This window comes from Papio anubis, chromosome 5 (genome assembly GCF_008728515.1).
Source record: "Papio anubis isolate 15944 chromosome 5, Panubis1.0, whole genome shotgun sequence".
Lineage (NCBI taxonomy): Eukaryota > Metazoa > Chordata > Mammalia > Primates > Cercopithecidae > Papio > Papio anubis.
In genome coordinates this window covers 71,187,471-71,207,681 of record NC_044980.1, presented here as the reverse complement: position 1 = coordinate 71,207,681, position 20,211 = coordinate 71,187,471, and the positions used below count along the sequence as shown (strand labels likewise).

Sequence of the window (20,211 nt, the reverse complement as noted above, 5' to 3'; positions counted from 1 at the left end):
CCCCTCAATTCTCACTAGGAATATGAATTAGACGTATTTCCCATGGTTTTTCTCTTTTATGTCCAACTTTTTCCCCAGATAATTTATTCATACTTCTCCAGTAGATCCTCTTCTTTTGAACTGTGGAATGTTTTTATACGCCCTGTTATTGTTTTCCCCCTTAAGTCATCCTCAGAAAGCATTAGAGTTATCTATCTTTATTTTTTCCGAATTTCTATTTGAAATTGGTTCTGTTATAGACTCTAAATTCATAGGATCAATAATTTCAGGCTCCATTGTGAGATGAAGAGAGTAGTATTCATATTAATAAATTAAGTATTAGAAGACAAAGTGTCTATTTAGAATAGAATGGGACAAACAGATAGCTCAGGGTAAGGAGCCTGAGAGCACCCTTCCTTCTGTCTTTAATTGGTATGTCTTCATTATGTTCTTCGCTGTTTTTCTGTTTTTTCCTTTATTTTTCTCTTTTGGTTTTAAGTATTCTTTGGGAATAGGTACTATATTCTGCTGTTTGGTATGTTGTCCTCAGGGTACTTCCCTGAAGATTATTAGAAAGACCAATATATTGGAGCCAAGGGCTTGTCTGATACTTAAGTAGTAGGTAAAATTAGGTCCACTTTTGATTAAGTAGTAAATTCATCCACTTATTTCTTAGGTTGTAACTAGATTGGTAGATGATTGTTTCCTAAAATGTTATCTTATGTGAACCATACCCCTGCAGAAATTTGTTGAAATTTCCGTTATGTGGCTAGTACTTTATCTGAAATAGAAAATATCCTGGATTATGCCATAGCAGAATAGTGATAACAGAAGAAAGAGCCAGAAGTTGAAGACAGATCATTAGAAATTATTCAGTTTGTGGCCAGACACGGTGGCTCATGCCTGTAATCCCAACACTTCAGGAGGCTGAGGATTATGTGAGTCTTGAGGAGTTCCGAGACCAGCCTGGGCAACAAAGTGAGACCCTGTCTCTACAGAAATACCAAAAAATTAGCCAGGTGTGGTGGAGGGTGCCTGTGGTGTCAGCTACACAGGAAGCTGAGGCAGAAACACCACTTGCGCCCAAGAGGTTGAGGCTGCAGTGAGCCAGCATGGCACCATTGCAGTCTAGCCTGTGCGACACAGCAAGACTCTGTCTCAAAAAAAAAAAAAAAAAAAAATCATTCTGAAGAACAGAGATTGAAAAGAAATGAACAGAGCCTTGGAGTTTTGTTGGTTCATTCCAAAGATCTAACGTATGCCTCATTAGAACACCAGAAGGAGAGGAGAAAGAGATTGGAGTAGGAAAGAATATTTGAAGAAATAATGGTGGAAAACTTCTGAAATTTGATGAAAGATACAATTTTTATTTTTATTTTTGAAACGGAGTCTTGCTTGGCTCACTGCAACCTCCGCCTCCGGGGTTCAAGCTGCTGCTTTAGTCTTCTGAGTAGCTGCGATTACAAGCACCTTCCCCGCCCACCACGCCCAGCTAATTTTTGTTCTTTTAGTGGAAACGAGGTTTTGCCATGTTGGTCAGGCTGGTCTCGAACTCCTGACCTCAGGTAATCCGCCCTCCTGAGCCTCCCAAAGTGCTGGAATTACAGACGTGAGCCACTGTGCCCGGCCAAGATACAAATTTATAGGTGAAAGAAGCTCAGTGAATGCCAGTTAGGAGAAACTGAAAGAAAACCATACATAAACACAGTAATTAAACAGTTGAAAACCAAAAATAAAGTCTTAAAAGTAGCTGGAAAAAATGATACATACAGGGCAACAATAATTTGAATAAGTGCAGATTTCTCATCAGAAGTCATGGCAACCAGAAGACAGTGGAACAACATGTTTCAGGTACTGAAAGGAAACTGTTAACCCAGAACTCTATATCCATTGAAAATATCTTTCAAGAATGAAGATGAAATAAAGACCAAGAGTATCCATTTCTAACATGTTTGCTTTAATGAAATGTTAATGGACGTTCTGTAGGCTGAAGGGAAATAATACTAGATGGATATTTAGGGGGACCAATCAAAATGATAAATACATATAAAGGACTAATTTTATTCCTGAGTTATCCCACTATCTGAGAGGTTTTTTATATGGGTATAAATATAATATATATGATGGCTAAACATAAAAGCTAGTGGGGAGGTGGAAATAAAAGGGCCTATGTGGTTGCAGTGTTTCTGCATTTTTCTTTGTGTTTCTTTTTTTTTTTGGGACGGAGTCTTGCTCTGTTGCCCAGGCTGGAGTGCAGTGGCATGATCTCGGCTCACTGCAACCTCCGCCTCCTGGGTTCAAGTGATTCTTCTGCCTCAGCCTCCCAAGTAGCTGGGACTACTACAGGTGCGCACCACCACACCTGGCTAATTTTTGTGTTTTTAGTAGAGATGGGGTTTCACCATATTGGCCAGGCTGGTCTCGGACTCCTGACCTTGTGATCTGCCTGCCTCAGCCTCCCAAAGTGCTGGGATTACAGGCCTGAGCCACCGTGCCCTACCAGTTTCTGCATTTTTCTTGACCTGGTACAGTGTTAACTCTAAGAAGACTGTGTAAGGTTTGCTATATCTATATCTATGTATTTATATATCTGTTTATCTACCTATGTATCTGATAATCCGATAAGTTAAAGATACGCTGTTTGAGCACAAAGGAGATTCATTTAAACCGCTATTGCTATAGATTACACCTATGACGCATTTTTATGAGGAACCAGTAAATTATATAAAAAGATATAGGCAGAAAGTTAATATCAAATAGGAAATACTAAAAATTTTCTAAGGAAAAGAGGAAAGAGCAAGTAGGAGAACAGAAAACACAGGGAATAAACAGAAAACAGATACTAAAATGGTAGACCTCAATCTAACCATGTTAATAATTCTACTACATGTAAGTGGTCTGATGTTACCAATTAAAAGAGATCTTCATATTGGATAAAAATATGAAGATATAACTGTGATCTTTGTGAGAAACCCACTTTTAATATAATGACATAGTTATAAGGAAGGAAAAATGCATACCATACAAACACTAACCAAAAAAAGCTCAAATCTATTAATATCAGAGAGGTAAACTTTTGAACAAATAGTATGATTAGGATAAAGAACATAACAATAAGAGTCATTTTCCTAAAAAGACATAATAATCTTAAATGTGTCTAACAACAGAGCTTCAAAAATGGAGTTAAAAAAAAAACCTGTTAGAACTGAAAAGAAAGATGGACAAATTCACAATTATAGTTAGAGATGTAAGTGCTTTTCTCTTAAAAATCAGTAGAATAGGGAGATAGAAAACCAATAAGGAAATTTAAGACTAGAATAATATCAACTTATATGACCTAATTGACATTTATAGAGCACTCCACCCAACAGTAGCGAAATATACATTCTTTTTATATGTTAGATAGACTACATTTTGGGCAATAAAACACAATCTTAAGAAAAGAATTAAAAGTATGCAAAGTATGTTATCTGACCATATAGAATTAAACTAAACACAGTCATTGGAAGAGATCAAAACATTTTTTAAATATTTGAAAATTAGAAATGATGAAATGATTCATGAGTCAAAAGTAAAAGTCACAAGGAAATTAGGATGAAATTGAAAAACCACATATCAAAGTTTGGAGGATTTAGGTAAAACAGTACTTACAAGGAAATTTATAGTAATAAAAGCTTATGTTTGAAAAGAAATATTTCCAATCAATACTCTGAGCATCTACCTTAACAGCAGAAATAGAAGAGCAAATTAAACTTAAATTGAAACTAAAGAAAGAAATAATAAGGTAGAGTAGAAATCAATGAGATTGACTAGAGAAAAACAGTAGAGTAAAATCAGTGAAATGAAAAACTAGTCCTTGGAAAAGATTGATAAAATTGATAAATCTATAGACAGAGTGACCAAGAAAAAATAGAGGACAAATTATCAATATCAGAAATGCAAGACTCTGTTGACATTTAAGGGACAATTAGAGAATATTTCAGGCATCATTAGCCCCATAAATTTGACTACTTTGTTGAAATGAGCAAAGTCCTTGAAAGATAAGCTATGACGTTTACTCCAGAAGAACTAGATTATCTGAATAGTCCTATATCTAATAAAGTAATTGAAGTTTTCATTAAAAAAATTTCAACAGGGAACATTCAGTTCTACATAAGCTCTTCCAGAATATAGAATATGAGAAAATACTTCTAAATTCAATTTATGAGTTCAGTGCTATCCTGGTCTGAAAACTAGACAAAGACATTATGAAAAAATTAAGTTATGTCCATCTCCCTCATGAACGTAGAGGATTGGATGGAGAGTATATCAATCAAATTTCCCAAAATACAGTGCTGTTAGGCTATACCCATTGTAAGTGAAACATTGATGTTGGGGCTGAGGCCACCAAAGGTTGAAGAATGAAAAACAAGTAAAAGTCAAATGTGTGAAGTTAGAGAACAGGTATCAGAAACTAATCACTCTTTTAATTAGATGCCTGCAACCAGTGAATGTTCTTTGGGGACTCTGGAATTCCATCTCTACCTTGGGTAGAAGCTGTCTAAGAGCTTAGCAGAGGGCATGATTAGAACCTAGGAGAGTTTAGAGCTACAAATGACCTTGTGTTATCTCCTCAACTTTGCCCAGCTGCTCCCTAAACATGACTTTCACCTTTTACCTGAAAACTTGTCTTCCTTTCTCACCTTTTATCTAGAGAGTCACCTTCAAAGGGCAGAATCGCTGGTACTGCAGCTTTTTCAAATATCAGGAACTTCAACCAAATAAAATAAAAAAGGACATATTTTCCTGTGCTTTCCACCTGTGAACCTTACTTTTCCTGCAGGGCCCAAATTTGACTCCCCTCAATTCCTATGCTCCTTGTTCTGGGTAAAAGAGTACAAGGGGACCAGGAACAGAGTTTTCACCTGAAGCAGAAGGGGGAAGGGTGGGAGAAGTATGTTATCTGAGTGGATAGGGAGGAATACTGAGAAGGACTGAGCTTCGAGGAGTCTTAGAGCTTCTTTGCTGAGCTTCAAGGAGTCTTAAAGCTTCTTTGCTGGTTTCTTCCTTTCTCCATGTTGGGAAGAGGGCTTGTGGGAAAAGGGCTTGTGGGGTGCCTGTATAAACTGGCCATAAAAATATGGGACAATAAGTTGTGGAAAACCACAAGAGGCCTCTGAGGAGGAAAGTCTCCTAATTGCCATCATGTTCCCATGCTCAGAGTGAGACCTGCTTTCTTATCTGTAAACACTGTGTTCAAGGAGAAAGACACTCCTTTGAAACACTGGAATGTGAACAGACGTGCAGACTCCTAGTTAAGCCCGCTCCCACTAGCTACTCTCCGATAAGTTAAAGATACGCTCTTTGAGCACAAAGGAGGTTCATTTAAACCACTATTGCTATAGATTACACCTATGACGCATTGCCTCCCTTTCACTGTTTCTCCCTGAACATCTGCTTCTCAGATCTAAGTGACTCTACTCAACAGTGTGGAGACCAGAGCTCTGAGTCTTTTGCAGCCTCCAAAAGTACAAGTGGCCCCCTGGCTCCTGACATTTACTCTTTACTTGTCTCTTCTCAATCCTTTGTCTCCACCGGACTTTAGGTGCCCTATGGGTGGTGTTGAGACTGGTTCCCAACACTCCACAATTTCTACATTTTTTTTTTTTTTTTGAGACATTGTCTCGCTCTGTCGCCAGGCTGGAATGCAGTGGTGCGATCTTGGCTCACTATAACCTTTGCCTCCTGGGTTCAAGCGATTCTTGTGCCTCAACCTCCTGAGTAGCTGGGATTACAGGCACGCACCACCACACCCAGCTAATTTTTGTATTTTTAGTAGAGATGGGGTTTCACCATGTTGGCCAGGATGGTCTCCATCTCCTGACCTTGTGATCTGCCCACCTTGGCCTCCCAAAGTGCTGGGATGACAGGCGTGAGCCACCACGCTTGGCCACAATTTCTACTTTTAGGATTGTACTATGTCTTGTCCCTCAGTCTACTTCCCTGTCTGTCTGTCCTCCTGTAGTGATCTCATCCCTTTCCAAATGCATATTGCTAACCAGTGCTATCTCTTGTATTCTGTAGCCTTTATTCCCATATATTCAGCTGGCTTCTCAGCATATCTGAAACCAAACTCTGGATTGCTCATCTCCCCAAATACCTGCTTCTTCCCTAGTCTTTCTCATCATGGTTAATGGCAATTCCATTTCTCCTGTTCGTCATTTGTAGTCCTTCTTTTTTTTTTTTTTGAGATGGAGTCTCATTCTGTTGTGCAGGCTGGAGTGCAGTGGCGTGATCTCGGCTCACTGCAACCTCTGGCTCCCAGGTTCAAGTGATTCTCCTGCCTCAGCCTCCCAAGTAACTGGGATTACAGGTGTCTGCCACCATGCCCGGCTAATTTTGTGTTTGCGTGTGTATGTGTGTGTTTTTAGTAGAAACGGGGTTTCACCATGTTGGCCAGGCTGGTCACAAACTCCTGGCCTCACGTAATCTGCCTGCCTCGGCCTCCCAAAGTGCTGGAATTACAGGCAGTTGTTCTTCTTAATTCATGTCCCTTCTTTCTTATATATAATCTATTTTCAGAATAAATCCCAAATCTAGCCCATTCTCACTATGGTCACTATCTTTGCTCTGTATAATTGCAGTAGCCTTCTGTTTTCCATGCTATCATATCTTCTGGTCTATTTTTCACATCGCAGCCAGAAAGATCCTTTTAAAATATGAGTCATTGCTAAATATTTAATGATGTCTTTCCTCTGCTCACAACTCTCCATTGGTCTCCTGCTTCACTCATAGTAAAAGGCAATTCGTTTTACAGTAGTTTATACATTTCTGACCTTATCTCTCATCATTCTTCCCCACACTTACTCCAGTCTGACTCTCCTGGCCTCCTATTCCTGGCACATGCCATGCCTAAACCATTGTTTCCCTAGCTAGTCACATGGATCCCCTTCTCTCTTCCTTTGCATCCCTGCCTAAAGGAAGGCCTTTTCTGACCACCTTATATAAAAGAGCAACTCTTACCTCCACCTCAGCACTTCTCATCCCCCGATACTGCTTTATTTTTCTCCACAGTAGTCTATTGCCACCTCACTATTATTGTTTATTGACCTTCGCCCCATTAGAATGTAACCACCACATGGGCAAGGACTTTGTATTGGTTATGGTTGGATCCCTAAGACCTAGGATAGTCCCTGCTAGAAAGTATCCTCTCAGCAAATATTTGTTGAGTGAATTTGATTGTGGTGTTTTTTTCCTTCCTCATATTTGAATAACATTCTGCAGAATAAAGTTAGATAGTCATGGAGTAGGATACCATAGGACAGGATGTCTGACTTTAGGTAATCATTGAATGAATGAATTAATTAATTAATTAATGGCAGGGGTCCTACAGAACATTAATCCCTCTCTTATTTCAAAGATGAGAAAATGGAGAGAGGTGTACAAATCATAGAAAGATGTCTTAGCTTCAGTATTTTGTAAACCCTCCAAAATGCTCAGCAGGTTTCACAAAATACTCAAATCAAAAGAATGTCACAGGTAAGGAAATAGAATATAAAAAGACTAGCTTGTATTCAAGAATATTTTAAGGCTATCATATAGAAAGGGCATATAAGAAATTGCTAACGGGGATTATAATGCTAAAAATATCACATAATATTTATATAACATGTGTTGTAAATTAATAAAGCCAATACCTTTTTAAAGGTAGTTTGTTAGATATGGTGTGTAATTCATAAGGAATCCCTTTCCCCCAAGTTGCTCTATAGTTTGAACTTTATTTTGTGGTTACCAAAGTCTGGACTTTTAAAAGACATAAAGTTATAATCTGAGAATGAGAAAGACAAAATGGGAATACAGATAGATATAAAACTAAAATAAATAGAAATGTAAGATAGTGCACAGGAAATTCCAAATAATAAGTGTAGATTAAAATATTCTAGAGGAGGCTGCACATGGTGGCTCATGTCTGTAATCCCAGCACTTTGGGAGGCTGAGGGGAGTGGATCACTTGAGGTCAGGAGTTCAAGACCAGCCTGGTCAACATGGCGAAACCCTATCTCTACTAAAAATACGAAAATTAGCCAGTGGTGGCATCAGGTGCCTGTAATCCCAGCTACTTGGAAAACTGAGGCAGGAGAATCGCTTGAATTCAGGAGGCGGAGGTTGCAGTGAGCCAAGATTGTGCCACTGCATTCCAGCCTGGGCGACAGGGTGAGATTCTGTCTTAAAAAAAAAAAAAAAAAAAAAATTCTGAAAGAAATTAGGAATGGATGACACAGTGGGCCAGGTGTCAGGAGATGGCTCTAGCAAGGGAGAAGGAGTAGAATTTGATGATGCTTTAGACAGAAGGGTAGAACTTAGAAAGCTGGGGCCATGATCTGAGCAGAGGCATAGTGGGGCAGCCAGAGAATGTTCTAGTAGTGAGTAAGGTCAGTTTAATAGGGCCTTAGGTCAGAGAGCTTAAGAAGGGATGTTAGTGTACATTGTGAAAATATATGAATATTACATAAAATCGTTTGAACTCTAGACAGAAGCTTTTGAAATCTTTTAGGGGGGCTGACATGTATAAAGTAGTGTTTTAAGCATATTAAACTGTCAGTGGTATACATTATGGATAGAAAGAGGAGACTGAAAAGTTCTCTGTGAGGTGATACTGACCTGTGTTAGGATAATAGCAGTGGAAGGGATTAACATGAGTGTTGTGAGAAGTATTAGCAGGACCTAGTTACTGTGTAGAAGTGAGACGAGACCAGGGTAATTCTGTGGTTTTTAGTGTCTAGGAGAACTGTGGAAATAGGAAATTCTCTCATGAATGTCATTTTATCATGAAGGATGAGTTTGGCTTTAGACATAGCAAGTTTGGTATGAGAGCCAGCTAATGATGTCTAGTTAGAGATTTAGAACTCAGGCTGGATTAGGGCTACAGTTTTGGGGAATTTACACTCGCATATAGAGGTGAGAGTTAGTCCTAATGGTGAATGAAATCTTAGGAGTTTCAGAGATTGTAGAACAGTGTAGGCTGAAAAGATGGTGGTGCACAGAACTTTAGTGGGCAGAGGAAGAATGTTTTGTGAAGGAAACTTTGAAAAGCAATGGTTGCAGAAGTAGGGTAACCTATGAAAAGAAAGCCAAGGGTCACATAAGTAGTTGATTCAAAGTAACATTCATCCCTCCCTCAATTCCCCCATTGCAAATGCAGTACATCTTTAATGTCAGATCCTGGAAAATAGACAATAGCAAAAATGTTTTTAAAAAGCTTTTACCCAGCCTGGGCAACATAGTGGTACCCTGTCTCTACAAAAAAAATTTGAAAATTAGCCAGGCATGATGACACATGCCTGTAGCCTCAGCTACTCAGACGGCTGAGGAGGGGGATCACTTGAACCTGGAAGGTCGAGGCTGTGGTGAGCTGTGATTGAGCTACTGCACTCCAGCCTGGGTGACAGAGTAGGATCTGTCTAAAAAAAAAAAAAAAAAATTACTTACAACCCAGTTAGCCAGAGAAAACTATTAAAATATTTAAATACATATCTTAAATTACTAAATATTTCTTCTTTATTGTGTCTATGTATTTGTGTATTTATATTGCTATACAAGAGAGTGTTTATTATTTGCTGTAAATAGTTGAGGTAAGGTGATTCAAAAAGAGTTCAGCTGTTAATTGTATAGCTTATTTGTTGACATAATCTTCTAAATATTTAATATATATAGAATTTCCTATATTGTCTGTTTTGTATACTCTTCAGATGATTGCAAAAGGGAAAAATGCATCTGAACTGTTTCCTGCTGTTGTGAAGAATGTGGCCAGTAAAAATATTGAGGTACTGTTTTGATCTATAATTTTTATGATTCCTTTTGTTTTCATGGGACCATACACTTTTCATGTAGTGTAATGCAACATAAGGTACTTAAGTATCACTAGATTTTTGTTATGATTAAAATGTCCTTAATTTTAAATGTAGGTAAGATCGAATAAAAAGTAGACACAATCCTAGCTTTGGAGTTTTGGTAGAGAATATGAAAAGCAAAACAGATTGATTCACCTGACTGAACAATGGTAAGTTGTTGAGTTTTCACATGTTCCTAGAGGCCCGTTTAGTTTAAATTGTGTTCCAGGGACTTAATTTTAAGATAGCATATGTCCAGTGAAAAAGACCTGGTCGGGTATGTTCAGACCTTGATGATGTGGGGCTCTTTGGGACTTCTAGGACTGAACCCAAGAATATTTCCCAAGTTTCTTAGACTACTCATGACATGTACTAAGCGCTCAGTACATATATGTGGATTTATTGAATGAACATGTCCCAGTAAAATGCTATTTTCTGTAAGCTAGACTGATATAGTCTAGTATTAAGATTACATTCTCCTCTCCACCCTGGTTAATTGATAAATTAATTGAAAAAGCCTGGTTAATTGATAAATTTTTCTCAGTTTAAAGCTTTAAAGCTTTTCCCTCACCATGAAATTAAAAATGTGTTACTGCTGCTATTTGTTTGCCATTTTATTGGCAGATGACGAAGCTCATTAACAAATAACAGAAACATTCTAATCCAGGGAACGTGGTTATGGTAACAGAGAGAGAAAGTGCACAAACATTTTTGCACGGGCAAGTGTGAGAGTGGAAGGAGGATGGGTGTGTGATTTCAGAGGGTTCGCTAATTTTGTAGTTACGATTTTATTTTCTGTGCACAGTATGGTCATTTTTTGCTAGTGAAGTTGTTTCTGTTTTGTTTGATGATTTTAAATATTCAAAGTATTCTTGCCAGCAAAACCAACCAGAGAAAAAGAGAGAAAACATTTTAGAGCTAATGCTTTTAAAATATTACTTTACTAAATGTGATCGATAGTGTTGGTGAGAGAGGGATTTTAAATCTCCCAATCATGATTTTGATTTTTTTTTTGCTTTTTTATTGAGACAGGGTCTCATTTTGTCACCCAGGCTGGAGTGCAGTGGTGTGATCTTGGCTCACTACAGCCTCGACCTCCTGGGCTCAAGCGACCCTCCCACCTCAGCCCCTCAAGTAGCTGGGACTACAGGCATGTACAACCATGCTTGGCTAGTTTTTTATTTTTATTTTTTGTAGAGACAGAGTTTTGCCATGTGGCCTAGGCTAGTCTCTAACTCCTGAGCTCAAGCAATTCACCTGCATCAGCCTCCCAAAGTGCTAGGATTACAGGCGTGACCAACCGTGCCCGGCCTTTTTTTTTTTTTTTTTTTTTTTTTTTTTGAGGCAGGGTTTCTTTCTTATCTCTCAGGCTGGAATGCAGTGGCATGGTCGTGGCTTACTGTAGCCTTGACCTCTTGGGTTTTAGGTGATCCTCCTTCCTCAGCCTCCCGAGTAGCTGGGACTACCGGTGCATGCCACCACATCCAGCTAATTTTCGCATTTTTAGCAGAGACAAGGCTTCACCATGTTGCCCAGGCTGGTTTCGAACTCCCAGGCTCAAGCAGTCTGCCAACCTTGGCCTCCCAAAGTGCTGGGAGTACAGGCATGAGCCATGGCCCCTGGGCTGATTCTGGAATGTTTTATTTTTCCCCTTAATTTAGTATTTTTTGCTTATTTTTAAAAGTACTCCTATTAGGCATAACTCTTTTTGGGTTTTCCTGATGAATTGACCTTTTTATTATAAAATAAATCCTTTATTTTTGTTAATATGTTTTGTCTTAAAGCATATTTGATTTGTTATTAGTATTGACACTCCAACCTTCTCATTTCTTTTTATTATCATTTTTATTCATTTGCTTTCAGCTTGTCTGCCTATATCTAGTGTGCATCTGTTGTTGACAGCATATAGTTGTAGCTTTCCCTACATCCTGTGTGTCAATCTCTTCCTTTTAATTGGAGTGTCTATTTTGCTAACGCTTAATTTAATTATTGATCTACTTAGATTTGAGTCTACTATTTTTCTTTTCTCTTTGTCTCTTTTATTTTTTTCTTTTTCCTATTCCTTTTTTGGGTTAACTAGAAACATTTTAAAATTTCATTTTAGTTTTTTTCAACTTGTATTTCTTGGCATATATGACAGTGGTCCCATATGATTATAACACTGTATTTTTACTGTGCTTTTTCTATGTTTAGATACACAACTACCTACCACTGTGTTATAGTTATCTACAGTATTGAGTACAGTAACATGCTGTACAGATTTGTAGCCTAGGAGCAATAGGCCATATCAGTAGTCCCCAACCTTTTTGGCACCAGGGACCAGTATTGTGGAAGACAATTTTTCCCTGGACCCTGGGTGGGTAGGATGGCTTCAGGATGATTCAAAAAGCATTACATTTATTGTGCACTTTATTTCTATTATTACATTGTAATGTATAATGAAATAATTATATAACTCACCATAATGTAGAATCAGTGGGAGCCCTGAGCTTGTTTTCTTACAACTAGATTGTCCCGTCTGGGGTGTGATAGGAGACAGTGACAGATCATCAGGCATTAGATTCTCATAAGGAGCACGCAGCCTAGATCCCTCTTGTGTGCAGTTTACAATAGGGTTCGCAATCCTATGAGAATCTAATGCTGCTGTTGATCTGACAGCAGGCAGAGCTCAGGGGGTAATGCAAGCAATGAGGAGCAGCTGTAAATACAGATGAAGCTTTGCTCGCTTGCCGACTGCTCACCACCTGCTGTGTGGCCTGGTTCCAACCCCTGGGGTATATCATATATCCTAGGTGTGTAGACCCCTGGTCTTATCATATATCCTAGGTGTGTAGTAGGCTATACCATGTAGGTTTGTGTAAGTGCACTCTGTGGTGTTTGCACAACAATGAAATTGTCCAACAACGCATTTTTCAGAACATTGTTAAGCAATGCATCACTGGATTGTAGAATTTTAAGGATAGGTATTTTAAACCTACTTTTTTTGTGGAAACAGGGTCTCATTCTGTTGTCCACGTTGGAGTGCAGTGGCACGATCTTGGCTCACTATAACCTCTGCCTCCCTGGTTCAAGTGATTCTCCTGCCTCAGCCTCCCGAGCAGCTGGGATTACAGGCTTGTGTCACCATGCCCATGTAATTTATTTTTTGTATTTTTAGTAGAGCCAGGGTTTTGTCGTGTTGCCCAGGCTGGTCTGGAACTCCTGAGCTCAAGTGATTTGCCCACCTTGGCCTCCCAAAGTGCTGGGATTACAGGTGTGAGCCACCACATTCAGCCTAAACCTACTTTTAAAAACGATTTCATATTTTAAAGTATGCTTCTTGCTTTTTTTTTTTTTTTGGGGGGGACTGTAGTGGCATGAACACAACACACTATAGCCTTCACTTCCTGGGCTCAAGTGATCCTCCTGACTTAGCCTTCTGAGTAGCTGGGACCACAGGTGTGTGCCACTACTCCTGGCTCATTTAAAAAATATTTTGTAGAGATGACGTCTCCATGTTGCCCAGGCTGGTGTTGAACACTTGGGCTCAGGTGATCCTCCTGCCTTGGCCTCCCGAAGTGCTGGGATTATAGGTGTGAGCCACTGTGCCCAGCCCTTAATTTTTTTCATTAAATAGGAAGTGCATTCTATATTTCAGATAGATGAATTTTTCTATCAAAATGAAATAGTTGTTATAAACTCAATTACACTAAATTGGATAAACCAAAATCAAAACACTTGTATTGTTGTGGCCAGTTTATGAATTAAATTAATACTGGATTTAAATGACTTGATAAACCATACTTTCTTTCTAGAACACCAATTAATGGAAGAAATCTGTGTAGATTGTAGATTTCTTGAGTAAAATCAATTTTACTTATGATTAATTTAGTAGATATTTATTAAACATTATGTGCTTATTGCCATATATAATTCTGAATTGATAATTTTAAACTACTCTCCCTTTGATAACCTTATGGCCATGCTATCTGAACTTCTACTTTGATATGTTTATTAGTTTTATGGCCTATGGTATAAGAAAGTCCAAATATCTGGAAAAAATCAACATTTAACTTAGAAAAATTATGAGGCATAGGTGAAGCTTGTCTTAGTGTTATCAGGAATAGAGTCTCAGTAGCAATAGGAATAATTGCTAATATTAAAAAAACCTGTCTGACCTAGGTTATTAGTGCCTTACATAGATCCACTCATTTTACTCTCACAAATAACCCTGTGGGGCTGATTCTGTCATTACTTGTGTTTTATGTTTTAGGACAAGATGGTAGAGAGGTTAAATTAGCTGATCAAGGTCACACAGCCAGTGTGTGGCAGTCAGAATCCAAAGCTAGGCTGCTTGGCTTCAGAACCCATCTTAGGCCATTCAGCGCCACCTTTCCTGTTTGATGATTCCTTCCTCTCTTTTCTTTCTTAATATTATTGACTCCTTATCAATGTCTGGTATTAGCCATCCTTTGGGAGGTACCTGGTATTGGCATTTTCTTTTTTTATGTTTTAGTTATGGGTAGAAATGACCAAGTCCTTAGAAATTGGTGGTAAATTGGCTAGTTCCCTCAGGACTTCTAGTTCTTGTTGTAAACAGAAAATTCCATACTAATTATTGTTCCTTCAGAACTATTTTACTATTCAAATAGTTATCAGTAGGAGAACTTTTCCATTTGTTCATATTTTCCCTTTACAATTAGATTCTGGTATGCTGACTAATGTTCTGTTACAAAAATGTCAATATAAACATAATTATTGGTCTATTTGTTTTGGATTTCTTTCCTCCTTTAAATACCTTGTTTATTTTATTTTTTTGAAACATGCTTAAGCCTTTAATGTTTTGGGAAAATTGACATAAATTTCTTAAAACTTATGTTCAGAAATTGAATGTTTCATTCCTCTCAAGTGCAAAATTCCATTTTTACAAGTACATGCTACTTTAGACACACAGGTGAGCTGTACGTCATCTACCATTAAATGTCAAATGATACCAAAAGTGACCTAGTAAGCAATCAGTGGTTATAGTACAAAAATAATCAAAGGTTTAGTCAATAACTCATGAAGTTTGATGTACTAGTATTGATAAGTTAATTAAACAGATCTGTCTGTGTTCTTCCAGCCTACTGGGGCTCTGCTATGATTAGCTTTACAGCAAGGAGTGTTATAACATTGAATGAAAGTAACCGATCAGAGAATGATGTAGTCACGGATCTTTAACTACTCCCATTTCTGGTCACAGAATGGTTTCAGGGAAGGTAGGCTTTCTTTGCACACCTGCAGCCTGTTAGTGCATAGGCCTCTTGTGGTCAATATTGATTGATTCTTATAACAGAAGTAGAACAAATTTAGTGTTTTGCAACCTTCTGTGATTTAATATTGTTATGCTTTTTGCCATAACAGTCACAGAAATCCTTCTCCAATAGTGAGTAATTATAGCAATACCTGCTAGCTCAGCTGTGGTTCTGAATGTTTCAGTATTGCCAATATAAACTCTGTGATATATTCTAGAGTTCATAATCCAGTTTTAAAAGCTGGCTGTACTTGGTGAATAAAGGTATTGCTGAGAAATAAATTGTAAGGGGATGAGGGAGAACTGGGCCCATTCTTCCTCAAAACTTTCCAGAGAACTGTAGAGTGAGATCTGAATATAATTAGTAAAGAGAAAGAGTATTTTAAAAGAAAATTTTAAAAAACCAAACCAGCTGTGTTGGTGTGCACCTAGAGTCCCAATTACCAGGGAGGCTGAGGCAGGAGGATCTCTTGAGCCCAGGAGTTTGAGGCCAGCCTGGGCAACAGAGTGAGACCCTATCTCTCTTTAAACACACACCCACACCGCCACCCCCACCCACTGACAAACACACACACACCCCTCCCCACACACCCACATACACCAAAAAAACAACCAAACTAACAAGTTAAAGGCTTTGGAGGGAGTCTTTCCAATGCCTGTTGTTTTCCTCATAGTATGTTGGTGTCTTTCTATACTTTGCTATTCAATGAATTATACCCACTGGTGTGGGAAGTTAGATCCTAGATAGAGTACTCTAATGTCTTAATTTTTTTCAGTCTACAGTTGGTCTGGAATGTGATCCAGCTGATAAGTACTGATCTTTTACTGTATGCCAAGCAATGTGATAGGTCCTTGTAATATGCAGGTGAATAAGGAATGGTTGTTGTACTAAATAGTCTCATGTTCACTCCCAGGCAGATGGGAGAAATTACTTAGTTAAATACATATTATGTGTTGATTTGATATATTGAAAGTGTTGTTAATCAGTCAATCAACTGCTGATACATTGATATATATTTGATATATTGACTGCTGTTAATCAGTCAATCACGTGTTAATTGCTTTCTACCATTGCTGTATTCTTAGGAACTTTAAAATCTAGTTGAGGAAAAAGTTATCTATCCTATCCTCAAATAGAGAAGTGCTTCTAAAACTGTGATCTAAGAATTTTAAAAACTTATATTTACACTTAAATATAATCTGAAACATTATAGTTTGAATCATTTGGTTTCCATCTTATAAACTAGTATCATCTATTTTTGGAACCATTTTTTTGTATTCTTGTGTAACATCACTTGGTTCCAAGTCATCATTTAAAGGAACAGTGTTTCACAAATATGTGTATTTTGGGTTTGAAAAATTCTGAAGATTGACAAGCACTAATTTAAACCAAGAAAGTGTAAAGAGTCTACTTGTGAATATAGATGGAAAGTACATTGATAATAGAGATGGGGATCTATGGAATGAAGTCATTACCACCTTTTACTACAGTTGTAAATTTCTTGTTGGATTTTTTTATAATAATACTACAATGATGTTGTTTTCAAATGAGAAGATGTGCAATTGGGGTTAAAAAAACAGTGATTTAAAGCATTCTTCTTTTATAAATGTATATATTATAAATAAAATATGATTTTTTCCCTGCCTTAAAAGGTAAGAGCCTCTATTAAGGACATTTTATTCTTAAATGGTTTAATTTACACTAGGTTTTCAGATGCTCTTTGGGGAAGAGTTGTCTCCTCTTTTGTTGGGGTACCTTAATAGAAATACCTGAGGACTGCCGTCATAGGCCACAACATGTAGTAGTTAGGAACATGCCCGTTTGCATCCTGATCCTGCCACTTGCTAGCTCTGTGACTTTGGGCAAGTTATATAAACCTCTGAGCCTTACTTTCCTCATCTTTAGAGGGGGATAATTGTACCTAGGATAGGTATGAGAATTAAACGAGTAATGTAATGTAGATGTAGGGCCTCACATTTAAATTCTGGCTGGAAAGTTACAGCAGATTGAGGTGAAGAACAAAAGCTGTCGCAGGCGGTTTTCCTTTCATATTCTGTATTTCCTAATTAATGTTAATACTAGCCAGAATGACAAGGATACTTTTAGAAAAGAAAGGCTAGGCTGGGCACGGTGGCTCATGCCTGTAATCCCAGCACTTTGGGAGGCCGAGGTGGGTGGATCATCTGAGGTCAGGAGTTAAAGACCAACCTGACCAATATGATGAAACCCCATCTCTACTAAAAATACAAAAATTAGCCGGGTGTGGTGGCATGCTCCCGTAATCCCAGCTACTCGGGAGACTGAGACAGGACAATCGCTTGAACCCAGGAGGCGGAGGTTGCGGTGAGCTGAGATCACGCCATTGCACTCCAGCCTGGGCAACGAGAGCAAAACGCCGTCTCAAAAAGAAAAGAAAAAGAAAAAAAAAAACGAAGGCTGAGGAACTTCCCCAGGTGAAAGAAGACTGAGGAGACATGAAAACTTAAATATGATTCATGATCCCAGATCAGGAAAAATACTATAAATATAGGATGTTATTGAGAAATTCTAAATATGGATTATTTATTAGATAATAGGATTGCATTGATGTTACATTTCCTGAATTTTGTAATTGTAATGTTAGCAATTGAAAAACATAGATGAAGGCTGCTGGGTGTGGTGGCTCACGCAGCACTTTGGGAGGCCAAGGCGGGTGGATCACTTGAGATCAGGAGTTCATGAGCAGTCTGACCAGCATGGCAAAACCCCGTCTCTACTAAAAATACAAAAATTAGCTGGGCGTGGTGGCGTGCACCTGTGGTCCCAGCTACTCGGGAGGCTGAGGCAGGAAAATTGTTTGAACCCAGGAGGCAGAGGATGCAGTGAGCTGAGATCGTGCCACTGCACTCCAGCCTAGGAGACAGAACAAGACTCTGTCTGAAAAAAAAAAAAAAAAAGACAGAATAAAACGTAAATGAAGGCTATATGAGGCCTCAGTGAACTAGTCTTGGAACTTTTCAGTAGGTTGTTTTGAAGGATGATATCTGAAACAAGACTATTGCTTACTATAGCAAGGGACAACTATGCTTTTTAGGCACAGTTTCTCTGGGCATAGAGATGGCTGATATTATTGTGGATTATTGGGAAGGATAGTCTTCAGGGATTCATGGACTTTCAGGGTCCTAAGTGGTTTGATATCATCTGTAGATGTGTGGTCATGTGGGTGAGACTGCTCTTGATTGATTGGCACTCAGAGGTGGGTGTATGGGAGTGCAGTTGTTCCTGACTGGCTAACTTTCACAAGCAAGAGGCTGTCACAGATTGGTTGACTTGAGAAAACTTGTTCATTCAGGTGCCTTTTTATTGCTCTGTTGAACAGGTTTAAAACAGTTGTGGCTACACGTTGCCAAGGCTACAGAAAAATGCGTCTCTCTGAGGAATGTGGGAACTTAAAAATATTACCAATTTGAAATTTTTTTATAATTAAAGAATTTAAAGTATTATAAGAATCACAGCACTATTATTTTGTTTTGAAGGCCATCTGGAAAGATGAGATTCACCCCTGTTATGAAATACCTTTATTGTTTTATCTGAACCCAAAGTAATTAATATTCCTTTTAAGATAGTATGGAAAGATGTAAAGAGTGAAAGTCACTGGTTAATACCATCGCACAGAGATAGTGACTATTAACATTTTATTGTATAGATTTCTGAATTTTGTGCTTACTTGGCTTGAATCTTAGCTCTTCTATTTAATAGATACAGTACTTTGGTCAACTTGCTTACCCTGTCTGTGTTTCATTTTCTTATCTGTAAAGTAAGAATAAATACTTGTTTGTTGAGTTGTGAGGATAAAATGAGTTAATTTAAGTAAGACATTTAGAACAGTGTCTGACATGTAGTTAATGCTACATATAAGGATTTGCTATTATTACCATATTATGTCCATTCTAAGACATATGTTTGCTATTTTAAAGTTTCTGCAGTTGGGATTTAACTTAACAACTGGTGGTGATTACGATGGGTGGTGTTTTCTGTTCGTTTGTTGTTGTTCTTTCCTTTGTGGCCCATAACATAATGGTATGTTTTACAATTGGTGGTCTATCTTAGACTGCATGAAATACAGTATGTGGGCATCTATTTTTTTAAATACAGAAGTGAGATCATACAATGCATACTGTTTTACACCTTTAAAAAATTTTAGGCCAGGTGCGGTGGCTCACACCTATAATCCCAGCACTTTGGGAGGCCGAGGCAGGTGGATCACCTGAGGTCAGGAGTTCAAGACCAGCCTGGCCAACTTGGTGAAACCACATCTCTACTAAGAATACAAAAGTTAGCTGGGCGTGTTGGTGCGTGCCTGTAATCCCAGCTACTCGGGAAGCTGAGGCAGGAGAATTGCGAATTGCTTGAACCTGGGAGGCGGAGGTTGCGGTGAGCCCTGAGATTGCGCCACTGTACTCCAGCCTTGGTGACAGAGCGAGACTCTGTCTTAAAAAAAAAAAAAAAGCCTTTTTCAAGGACGTATTTTCCTTTCTTTCCTTTTCTTTTTTTCAGATGGTGCCTTGCTTTGTCACCCAGGCTGGGGTGCAGTGGCGTGATCTTGGCTTGCTGCAACCTCCGCCTCCCGGGTTCCAATGATTCTCCTGCCTCGGCCTTCCGAGTAGCTGGGATTACAGGCATGGGCCAGTATGCCCAGCTAAGTTTTTTGTGTTTTTAGTAGAGATGGGGTTTCACCATGTTGGCCATGCTGGCCTCCAACTCCTGACCTCAGGTGATCCACACATCTCGGCCTCCCAAAGTGCTGGGATTACAGGTGTGATCCACCATGCCTGGCCACAAGGACATATTTTCAATGTCCTACAGATTTATTTAATTTTGTATAGTGGATGAATAGTATAGTGTTACATGGATGAACTGTCATTTGTTTACTGTTCATCTACTAGGACTCTTTATTGTTTAATTTTTGCTCTTGTGGAAGATTTTAGTAAGTGGAACCTGGGGACGCGGGATAACTTAGGATAACCTGAGTGGAGATTGAGAGAAAAGTGCAAGTTATATTTGGGGCTGTTTCTGTTTGACTATAAAAGGAGGTTTCGAACAGATTATAA

The 20,211-nt window shown here is 38.5% G+C and overlaps 1 protein-coding gene across 5 annotated transcripts in view; it reads left to right on the top strand.

Moving 5' to 3' along the window:
• The window catches only part of AP3B1 (adaptor related protein complex 3 subunit beta 1), a 301,940-nt gene that overhangs the window by 47,905 nt on the left and 233,824 nt on the right, over positions 1-20,211 (top strand). For all 5 annotated transcript variants that reach the window (XR_001903494.2, XM_003899849.4, XM_009208653.4 and 2 more), the window contains exon 3: positions 9,708-9,782. Coding sequence is in view for 4 of the 5 variants with exons in the window: in XM_003899849.4 (XP_003899898.3) it covers positions 9,708-9,782 (75 nt within the window). In the remaining variant the exon portion in view is untranslated. The remainder of the gene's footprint in view (positions 1-9,707; positions 9,783-20,211) is intronic.